The sequence below is a fragment of the Lycium barbarum genome, chromosome 1 (assembly GCF_019175385.1).
Source record: "Lycium barbarum isolate Lr01 chromosome 1, ASM1917538v2, whole genome shotgun sequence".
NCBI lineage: Eukaryota > Viridiplantae > Streptophyta > Magnoliopsida > Solanales > Solanaceae > Lycium > Lycium barbarum.
The window spans coordinates 9,857,517-9,868,727 of NC_083337.1; the positions used below are offsets into that span (position 1 = coordinate 9,857,517).

At 34.4% G+C, this 11,211-nt stretch overlaps 1 protein-coding gene across 1 annotated transcript; it reads left to right on the forward strand.

Annotated features, from left to right (window-relative positions):
- The first annotated feature begins 3,094 nt into the window (after window positions 1–3,094).
- LOC132631589 (uncharacterized) lies at window positions 3,095–10,951 on the forward strand. The gene is made up of 16 exons (XM_060347210.1): window positions 3,095–3,253; window positions 5,992–6,092; window positions 6,201–6,308; window positions 6,471–6,506; window positions 6,958–7,068; window positions 7,205–7,288; window positions 7,385–7,503; window positions 7,756–7,857; window positions 8,027–8,143; window positions 8,227–8,292; window positions 8,550–8,616; window positions 9,049–9,102; window positions 9,794–9,883; window positions 10,306–10,332; window positions 10,442–10,468; window positions 10,602–10,951. The coding sequence occupies exons 2-16, from the start codon at window positions 6,033–6,035 to the stop codon at window positions 10,749–10,751; spliced, it is 1,218 nt and encodes a 405-aa protein (XP_060203193.1). The 5' UTR covers window positions 3,095–3,253; window positions 5,992–6,032; the 3' UTR covers window positions 10,752–10,951.
- Window positions 10,952–11,211: the final 260 nt, after the last annotated feature.

An 11,211-nucleotide genomic window follows, 5' to 3' on the forward strand; every position in this document is an offset into this window, starting at 1 on the left:
GAGAGGGAGCGGGAGAGAGGTGAGTTGCGGCTGGTTGAAGGGAAAGGAAAGAAAAAATGAAAGGGAGGGGTAGGGATTAGGTTTTAGAGTGAAGGGGAAATGGGTTGGGCCGGACCGGGTCGGGTAAAAAAATGGAATTGGGCTGGACGTTGTGAGCTATAATTTGGGCTGAAAATATGGGTTGAAAATGTGGGTTGGGTATTAAAATGCGGGTTGTTTATTTGGGTAGGGAAATAATATTGTATTTGTATTTCGGGTCATTAATTTGGCTAAAAATTGTTGATCTTTCCTCCTTTATTTAATTATTGTTGGGCTTCTAATTTAATAACTAGTACAATATATACTATGTAAAGACAATAAAGATTTTACAAAGTGTTGTCTTGTAATTAATTTAACGATTCCAAACCCGAAAATGAAACGATGACGAACCATTTAAAATTTGTGATAAAGTAATACTCGTAATGTTTAAAATAAAAGTAGCGATATTAATAATAGTTGCAATAAGAAATAAAATAATGAAAATAAAGTATTTATCTCGTCAATAAATTTAGAAGCCTGAATGAATAAAATTAAATAAAGGAGGGACAAAATTGGATGTCAATTCGCATTATATCTTCTCTCTTTTTCCTTTTTCTTTTGTGGGCTATTGGTATATATAATAAAGACTCTTTTTGATGAGTTTTGGTATTAAAATCAAACGTATAAATAGAAAAGCAACATGACTTGAATTTGGTAAAAGTTAGATAAGAAATAAAGAGAATAATAAATTAACAATTTCAAAAAGAAAAAAAAGTCACGTCTCCTGTCATCGATGTTATTCAATTGACATAGGATTTGGACTTAAAGAGTAACATTTGAATCACATTATGAGTTGAACTTTTAAGTAGAATTTGACCCTAATTCTACAACGTAAATTGGGCTGTTTAAAAGATGAAATCATCTTGAACAATGACTAAAGATATTCTAATTTTATAATGGCAATATTTAAGTTATAATCAATTGTTGATTAGTTGCAAAACTAATCTGTATAGTAATTCAAATATTCCTTCTACCAAATACGGAAATATTTGGTAATCAACCAAATCACAGAGAACTTTCACATCAAGTATGACTATGAGAGTCATTGTTTTCTTCAAATTGTTATTGTTGTTTTTTGTGTTTTCTTAATTAATTGTTTCCTTTTCAAAAGAAATAGTTGTGTCAATTAAAGAGATTACCAACCAAACCATAACCAGGGGCGGAACTAGAAAAATTACACTGTATATATAAGGTGAAAATTATTTTTATATGTATATAGTAGATGTTGAACTCCCCTGGCTTCTTCATTTGTCTACTTCTTTATATTTTTGAACCTCCTTAATTAAAATTCTGGCTCTCCCACTGACTATAACCAATATCTTTATAAACCACTCACCACAAAACAAAATAAAAATAAAAATTTAACAACATATAATCTTTATAGCTAAACAATAAACATTTGTCGCTAATTTTATTTAATGATGGACTACCGAAAAAACTTGTTAGCTATGAGCTATTAACCTCACATGATTAGCGATGAATTTTTTGTTCTTATTTTTTTGATAGTGACTTGGTAGGGAGAATTTATCTCTAAATAAGTTGAAGGGTACTAAATATCGTGCTAATCACAGAATTTATCTCTAAATAAGTTGAAGAGTACTAAATATCGCGCTAATGTGATTGTAGGGTTCAAGTTTGTGAGCTTTCGATGAGCCCCTAAAAAGAAAAAGAGAAAAGTAGAAAAAATGTACTGGAAAAGGAGAAGAAAAAGATGAAAAAAGAAAGCAGTGACACTGAACATGATACCCTAACACGTGTACTAGGTGCATCCTAGTGTACACACATAATTATTATTTTTATTCTATGTCTCATTATAGTTATGCGGTCCTGGTTTTCTAACTTTCGTATTTTTTTAAATGCTTTGAATTACTTTTATTAAGTTGAAGCTTTATCGGAACAATCTTCTACCTCCACAAGATTAGAAATAAGGACTGGTAAACACTATTTTTCTCATACTCCACTTATGAAATTACAAATAATACGTTGTTACTATGTATTTGTCAAAGAATATATATTTATGTATTAAATATTTAATATTTGTTTTATTTTTATTGACATGATTTTAATGGTACTATATTTAGTATAAAAATAAAAAAAATTAGAAGAAAAAAATAAAATTGACATGTGAAATTTAATTGTTAATGTTGTTTTTCATATTATATTTAAATTATAAGTCAAGAAATTCATTTCTTAACGTTTCGAACCCGTCTATTACTATATAAGACAGTCACAACAACATATTTAGGACTTAAATTTTATGAGTTGTGGAACCTACTGAATGCACTGATCACTTGAATTATATGAAATTAAATATTTGTACAAATTAATAATTTCTTATTTGAGTCAAAACTATCGAGTTCGATCAAATTCGTAACTTCTAACGCACATTTGTCTTGGGGACAAAGATGAGGCGATGATAAGCAAAAACAAATTCATGATTAGAAGCTTAATTAAGGATTCTCGCGACAGTCCGACCACCTACTTGCTACTGAATCCCAACCTGTTTAGTTTATTGAATTTATAGTTTATGCTACGTGCATATTTAGTGAATTTCTTAATACATATATAATATTTGAATTAAATTAAAGTTATTGAATTACATCGAATCGGTATAATAGAGTATGTATTTTCCCCTCTATAAGCATGGAGAGAGCTATTGTATCTAAGTGGATTTGAGTATAATACACTTTCTTGTGTATATCGCTTACACAATATTGTGTATCTATACGTGTATTAACTATACATTATTATATGTAAATTCTACTACAATAAATACAAAGTTGAAAAAGAAAAAATAAAGCAAAGCAAACGGTGGGGACTTTTGGGGTGCGTTCTTCCTATTGATAACATGTGTACAAAGATCATCTTAAACGTGGCACTTTCAACAGTTTTGTCTGTCCAAACTCAAAGACCTTTTCTAGTACCTAAACACCCACCTACCCCACCAAAACACCCGAACCCAGCCCACCCCACCCCCTCAGTTCTCTCCATAATTGTGTTTTGATACAACTACATCCATATAGAGTCACACATAGTACATAATTATTTTTATAGATACTAACTTATCTTTTATTCTTTAAGCTAATAGTGTTATTCCTATCACTTCCAAAAAAACTCAAATATAAAAGCTTTAGTATATGCTCAAAACACTTCTAAGGTTCATCTGAATTATGAGGTATTTGTTTCTTATCTTCTATGGTGTATTCTTTTTTCTGAAACTGTTTGATTTTTTTTTTTTAAAGCTTTTTGGTTGCATGAGCTGACAAAATTTATTAATCTTGAGTGTTATTTAATTGGTATTTAAGTGTGTAATTATGGTTCTGTAGTTTTAATCTTGAAAAGTCACGAGTAACGTTTGCTGTTCATTTAATTCTTCCCAAATTTTGAATTTTTAAAGTTTCTTTAATCCATTTGAAACATCAGTTCCTTTATTATTTACACTTTTATTATGGGTTACCTTTTTTTTTCCATATTTTATATAGGTAGTATCAATTATGAATTTATTCTCCTTTTAAATTTTTGGATAGAAAAAGTTTCTAACTTTGTTTCTGTGAATTATTGAATTCTCTTTTTGCAGAAAATACTGACCATTGGGTGAGGATATTTTTTTATTACTATTCTTCTTCATGTATTTTTTTTTTTTTTTTTTTTTGAGTTCTGGGTTCTTTATGATTTTGGAATAGTGTTAGTTTTTAGTGATATTGATTGAAAATTTTGATTGAGTATATCTGTTTTTGTGTCCTTTGCAAATCTGGGTATGCATGCAAATAAAATGAGGTGGCAAGTGTGAATTGAACAAAATACTTTTTAATGGCTGCATGCAAAATTTACCAAAATTAACAACTAAAATATAAGTTTGTTCAATGTTGATGCAAACTCCTTTCTGGAAATTGGATTCCTCTTTTTGATGATATTTCTGTATATGATTTTCTTTTTTATTCCCGTGTGTATGAGTTATCTTGTAGGTCTAGGTACTGGCCCAGTATTTTCGATCACGGACCATAGATATTTGTGTAAAACTCACTAAAATTCTAGGAATAATAGATACTAGATCTCATAGTGATACTAGATCTGAACCCATAATTTTAGAAATACAGTCAGTTTAGTGTTAAAAAGTGTTAGAATCTTTAAAGGTGAGAATTCAAGTTTAAATCTTGGATTCGCCCCTGGGCCTTAGAAGCTTCTTGAATAGGCCTTTCAAGGACCGGTGGCGGAGCCAGAATTTTAATTAAGGGGGTTCAAAAATATAAAGAAGTAGACAAACGAAGAAGCCAAGGGGGTTCAACATCTACTATATATATATAAAAATTATTTTTTACCTTGTATATATTATGCAATTTTTCGTCGAAGGGGGTTTGGAACCCCCCTTGGCCTTTACTGGCTTCGCCCCTGCCAAGAACGTTAAAGTTCCAATTCTGACTTGGTCAGCCGATCAATAATCACCCAAATGGCGTCATGTTGCCTCGCAGAATCTCGAGTTGGAGGCATCGCTGGGAAAAAAACCAATTGATTCGGTTTTCTCGAAATCTTCTAGATCGGACAGGTCTTTTACTTGACGGCCGATGCCCCTCCATGAAAGAGGTTTGCACACCATAGGCAAGTTCAGCTTCATTGGGAGCTTGGCTGGTTCAAATATTCTAGTAGAAAGCGTGATAAAGCACCCTTCTTATAATACTTGAAAAAGAGTTGTGGCTTACTGTGGCACTTGAAAAAGAAAAACCCAAGAGCAAGAGATCAATTCTCTCCTCAATGCCTTTCTTCAGCTGATTGAGCCAAGAACATTAAAGTTCCAATTCTGAGGTGCGCCTGACATGGCATTTCCAAGCTTGAGAGTCATTCTAGTTGTTGGTTCCAAGTATCTTATTCGTATTATGCCCAGCCTTATAGAAGGGGATAGCGGCACCTCTTTGCTGTCGCGATGTCACCGATAGCTGTGAGCACAATTACTGTTTCTTAGACTATTGAATTCCAATTTAGAGCTCCTTCTACTCTAAACTACTATGTGGAGCGGGGGGAGCAGAGGCGGATCCAGAATTTATTTTCTAGGGGTTCAACCTTTCAAGATTCTTAGTTTGAACCCATTGTATTTTAAAAGTTACTTCATGTCTACTTTTTATTGCAATTTTAATAAATCTTTACACATAAATTTATGCTCCGCGTCGAAAGCTGGGAGTTCCCCAGTTTGTGGGATTTCACTGGGTATGTTGTTGTTGTCGAAAGTTGGGGGTTCAATTGAACTCCCACCTATCATGCTACATCCGCTACTGGGTGGGAGAAAGGGGCTCATCCCTTCGGTGTCAAATTACAGTGTGTATATGAGATACATAAGGTTATAATTATTTTTTATGTGTATATGTACAGTACATGTTGGATCTCATGGGTTTCTTCATGTGTTTACTTCTTAATATTTTGCCCCCCTTTAGTGAAAATCCTTACTCCTCCATTAATGTGGACGGATCTATCCCTCGGAGGTATTACCAGCTATTCTGTAGGAGGAGTTGATTTAGAAATTTTAGTACTCTTTAGGCAGAATGCCAAGCAATGCCACAACGATACAAATGTGACTTGTCATATGATGGTCAGTGGAGTGGCCTCATTTGGTGTGTGCTTGGGTAACGCACTTCATGTTTCTATAGCACCCATTATAAAGCCTTTTGGTCTCTTTATAGTATGCTGAGAAGTACTGCTTTGCTCTGCACTTACAGACAATTAACTAGACCATGTAACGAAGGCTATTAGGAGTGCAATTTGAATTATCTCCATATGATAATCAGATGGGAATAAATGATAAATGTTGGTCAAACAATAAGGAGCATGTCGTATATATTGAATCCCCTTACGTAAATCAGCTATTTTGCCTAAACACTGTTTAATCTTTTCACTAATGTATATATCAAATTGTAATTATTGCAGCTTGTAATGAGCAATTCTGTTATATCATAGCACAGTCACCTATGAAGGCATCTGTCATGACGGTGGCGTCAATGAAGAAAAAGAACGTCTTTGTTGACGCGGTATGAATGCATAATAGTGGCCAATTAATATCACAGAATAACCCATTCCCTCTTTTGGAAAACATTCAAATTTATTGTATGTTGAACTTTTGAGAATTGGAATTGCAGGTAACATGCGGAGTAAAGGTGAAACAGCTACCGTTTATGGGGATTGTATGTACAGTTATGTTGTTTATTGTGTATAGGACCACGAATTATCAGTATGAACAGACAGAGGTATGATGATGCTACCGTTGTTAGGTTACATTTTTTCCTTTTATTTAGATGATTGAATGTGAAAAAATAGAGATAAGGAGTACTTTTTAATTCTTCTCTGCCTGAGAACGGTTACAACCGACCACTCTGCTGACAATCATATTTTCGTGTGTACCTTTTCAGATGGATTCGAAGTTGGATCCCTTTTATTCTTCAAAGGTAGTTGCATTTCTGTTCTTTTCTATGTATTTCTTATTGTGTTGAACAACGAAGGTATTTTTGAATTGCGAAAGTTCTATACTCGCTCAGTCCCAACTTAGCTGAAGGTGTTTGATTGGGCACGGAGTTTAAGAAATAACGGAAGACTTTTGAAACCTGTGTTCTAAAATAATACAAAGATATTTGTGTGGCTTTAAATCATCTCATAAAGGGTAAAGTAGGTATTTTAAAGCTAAATTGTTACTAAATATAGAAATTTGTTGTCCTTTTTGGGACTGACTAAAAAGGAAAGAGTGTCAGTTAGGAGAAGGAGTAAATTTGTTGTTACATTTGTAATTTGTCTGCACGAGAAGTGATACTTATTAGCTTCCGGTTCTTGGTAGAGCTAAAGTATTCATCGAAAACGCTTCATATCAATTGTCGCTCTAATGCATTTTGTTCTTTCATCCAGGATTCTGATGTAGATATCACACGTTTGAACAGTTTGCCTCGTGGTATTATCCAAGCACAGACAGATCTGGAGTTAAAGCCTCTTTGGTCGACAAGTAGTTCAAAATCCGAGGTGTTTCTCTACTCCTTAACCATCGACTAACTAGAGCAGCCTCCTTTAGTATCTGTTATCATCATTGTTACATGGGATTAAAACTAGACTTTCTCTTCCTCTCTCTGTCTTTCATCCTCTGTGTCCCCATTTTCAGGCTAACGTTTCTAGTTCTCGTAACCTGTTGGCAATGGCAGTTGGTATTAAACAAAAGAGCAATGTCGATACTCTTGTTCGAAAGGTATAGCGTTTTATTTGTCTTCATTAGGGAAAAAAATGTAGTTTACTAGTTTTTCTGATGTTCTACCATTTCTGGTGCTAATTTGCTTCACTTCAGTTTCTTTCAGAGAATTTTACTGTCATCTTGTTCCACTACGACGGACATGTTGATGGTTGGTGGGACCTCGAATGGAGTAAAAAAGCAACTCAAATTGTTGCAAACAACCAAACGAAATGGTATGAACAATTGAACATTGCCAATTATTTCCAATTAGCTGAAGCCTGAAGTCTGTAATAGAAATCAGCACTTCTATTATCCCTTGGGGGAATTTTATATAGCTTGTCTTTTAACTTATTATTGCCTTGTCACTCGATGATTCTGTCTAAGGTCTTCTGTTAATGCAAAAAAAAAAATCATGTGAACCTGTATGTCCAGCTAGTATGTTTACGAAATTCCATTTGTGTCGTGTGATTTAATTTTTGAGACAGGTGGTTTGCGAAGCGGTTCTTACATCCTGCTGTTGTTTCAATCTACGATTACATTTTCCTTTGGGATGAAGATTTAGGTGTGAGGAATTTCAACCCTGGAAGGTAAAACCATTACATTAAATTTGTCTTCTTAGATATATGTAAACGACAGATAGACACATTTGATACAAGCTTTTACATTACTCCCGGTGAACTTTTGTTTTTTTAAATTTAATCAACTTTTCACCAGATGGTAATTTCTTTTTCCTATTGGACCGTCTCTTTTATTCAGGTACCTAAAAATTGTGAAATCAGAAGGATTGGAAATTTCGCAGCCAGCCTTGGACCGGAACTCAACTGATATACATCATAGAATCACAATGAGAAGCAAGAGAAAAAGGTTCCACAGGTGAGATGTGATACTCCCAAATCCTCAAATTCAATGGTTTGGAATGTTTTAGACGAATATTAATGCACTTCTTATTTAAGCAGACGAGTGTACGATAGTAGAGGTAGTACAAAATGTTCAGGTGAAAGCGAAGGTCCTCCATGCACTGGGTAAGCTATTAGCCATGCTTATTAGCCATGGGCATTTTTGCATTCTCCTTGACATTAATTAAATTAATGAATGTCTTGTTTTCTAGTGTGGTACACTTGATCTATACATTGCCGAGATTTTTCATGCTATAAATGCGAATCTTTTAACAATTTGGCTTAAAAAAATTTGCTTCGAGTGTCTCTGGAATTTGATGAAATCTTTTGAGATGTTTCACAATCTACCGGAATGAGTAATTATCAACACTCTTTATCTGCAGATTTGTGGAAGGAATGGCTCCAGTTTTTTCAAGATCTGCTTGGCCTTGTGTTTGGCATCTTATACAGGTAGACATGCGGTTTCTGTCGGAGCTGACGTGCCAATTTTCATTTTTCAGGCTTTTGTTATAGCAGTATGAAATAAACAGTTCTTGTCGAGATAAAAAGCAATCTTTGTGTAAACCAACCTAATTTTCCAAGGAGTGTTCTCTGGGAGGTGACTTAACTTTCTTTACTTTCCTTAGAAACTTATGCAACAGTTAAAAATATCAGCGTGAAATTGTGCATTTGCTCATCTTCGTCTGGTCGCATTTCGTGGTCAGTTCGGTCACTCTTGTATTGTTGATGTGTTTTTATTTTTATTTGGAGCCTACATGACTGTGCACGATTGTGTTTCACTTACACTTTGACATCTCATGATATGGCACTCTTTGCTTGTCACCTGCTTTCTTTTTCCCTCATTGCTGTAATGAAATTCTGATTGCTGCTTCTTCCTATCAGAATGATCTTGTTCATGGATGGGGAATGGACATGAAATTTGGTTATTGTGCACAGGTTAGATCACTTACTTATGGCTGTTGGGTTTTGGTTCACTTTAATTTCACTTACTATTTTATGAGGTCGGCCTGTAATTTTCCTTTAAATGCTTTGTTACTCGGTTTTTTCTGCTAGAAGAGTAAATAGTTTTCATGCCCATTTAGAAGCTTCGACGTCAATTGCATAGTATATGGTTTTCCTTATAAAATAAAGCCTCCATCCTCCAAAAAAATGCGCATGTTTGTTTTACGTTTAGCTTATGAAATGTCTGCTTTTACCGATGAGATCATAGTTTTTGGTTATGTTTGTTCGGACCCTCCAAAAATGTCGACCTAATACATGTCAGATCTTCCAAAAATATATCGCTTTTGGACGATCAGACACATACCGGGCAGGATATATATAGAGTTCGAGCAACATAGGTTTTTGGTTCGTGGCATCCCGCAACAAGTTGGGTCTGTACTTGATTTGTGAGGGATATCATTTCAGAACTGCGAACTAATCCTTAAGTCCTTAACTGCCAAACATCATTGTGATGCCATAAGACTCGAGCATTGCATGATATATATTGTCTCTACTTCTCTAGTTGCTTTGAATTCATTTAAGCTAATGTTATAGAATAGAACTTTTTCAGAATGCTGTCATTATTATTTGGAAGTAGCGGGTGCATTCACGATTCTGGCTTATGTGAAACTTGAAATTGTTGTAGGGAGACCGAACCAAAAAAGTTGGAGTAGTTGATAGTGAATATATAGTGCACCAGGGCATTCAAACTCTGGGAGGGCCATCGTTGAAAAAGGTAATGTTCTGCACTATATCTATTATTAGAGCATCTGTTAATTGCACACATGTTTCTGGAGCTACTAGATAAGCTACCGGCACCTAGTGCATTACCCCAAGGATTTCCTAAAGTTCCTTTTGTCCCAAGTGAGAACTTTGCGGCGCTGTCAGCGTCTAGTTTTTTCCGACACGTTAAAATGATATGCACGGAAATGTAACCGTCTAAATAACGGCTAATTTGGTTATCGAAAAGTTGTAAGTAAATCACCTGTTGTGAACGGGATAAAATGCACTAATAGTGTAAAAAGTGTTTTCGCTGTCGGTGTTTATAAGTCAAATCTATGACACATAGGTATTTATTCAAATTTCGGTCTAATGTTATATTATCGGTGTGCATTCCTTTCATTTGCTTCAAACTGATATTGCTTCATGTTTGTGCAGCGTTCAAATCTTGAAGAGTCTACGAAGGTACATAACATTCTATTTCTCCTTTGCTTAGGCAGTTTGATTTCAACGTTAAAACGTTTTGCTGATTCTTGTCTCTGTTTGTCTGTTTATCTTTTCTCTTGGCCTACAGAAACACGTTGTTGATGTGCGATCCGAGGTGAGATGCTGCTTTTATCCGAGTGTGCAACAAGATTTCCTATATATGGATTAATTTCCATTTAGTTTTCCTTTTCGTTTTCGTGTTCATTGTATTCAGTTTTCCTTTTTGTCATTCATGTTCATTGGTGCAGATTAGAAGACAGTCTACATATGAGCTACAAATATTTAAGGATCGTTGGAAAAGAGCTATAGAGGAAGACAAGAATTGGGTGGATCCAGTTGAAGAGATCAACCGGAGACGTAGACAACGACGCAAACAAATACGAAAATTAAAGGTTTAGCGAAGATGATCTATGACGGTAGTCAGAGATGCAGAAGATATCTTTGATCGAAGACAATAATATGAGGTTACACGTAGTTGCAAGGAAACTTGAAAATTGTTCTGTATAGCCTATTGAATTTCCACAATTAGTTCATTGTTTTGATGGTTGTCTTACCAACTTCGATTTTTTTTAGGAATATAATACCGATTCTTATAGTATCACTAGATGTGGAACGCCCGTGCATAACATGGGCCCAAAATGGAGGACATTTATAAGTTGTCATTATAATTGAATCTCAATTAGTTAAAGGTAATAGATTCAAATGTACTTGCACAAACTTGAGAATTATAAAACTAAATAGATCATGAAAGTTGAGGCTAAGTTTTTCATATTACCTACCGTTCAAAGCCTAAAGAAGTGAGAGTAAATAGACGTGTATTTTAATAGCTACAGAAAGAATGAGAACACTATATTCTCA

Bases quoted from the DNA above. Each gene is read 5' to 3' on its own strand.
- LOC132631589 (XM_060347210.1), top strand. From the start codon at position 6,033: ATGAAGGCATCTGTCATGACGGTGGCGTCAATGAAGAAAAAGAACGTC. The intron at 8,144-8,226 runs GTGAGATGTGAT...TTATTTAAGCAG, and splicing joins AAGAGAAAAAGGTTCCACAG to ACGAGTGTACGATAGTAGAG. The intron at 8,293-8,549 runs GTAAGCTATTAG...CTTTATCTGCAG, and splicing joins GAAGGTCCTCCATGCACTGG to ATTTGTGGAAGGAATGGCTC.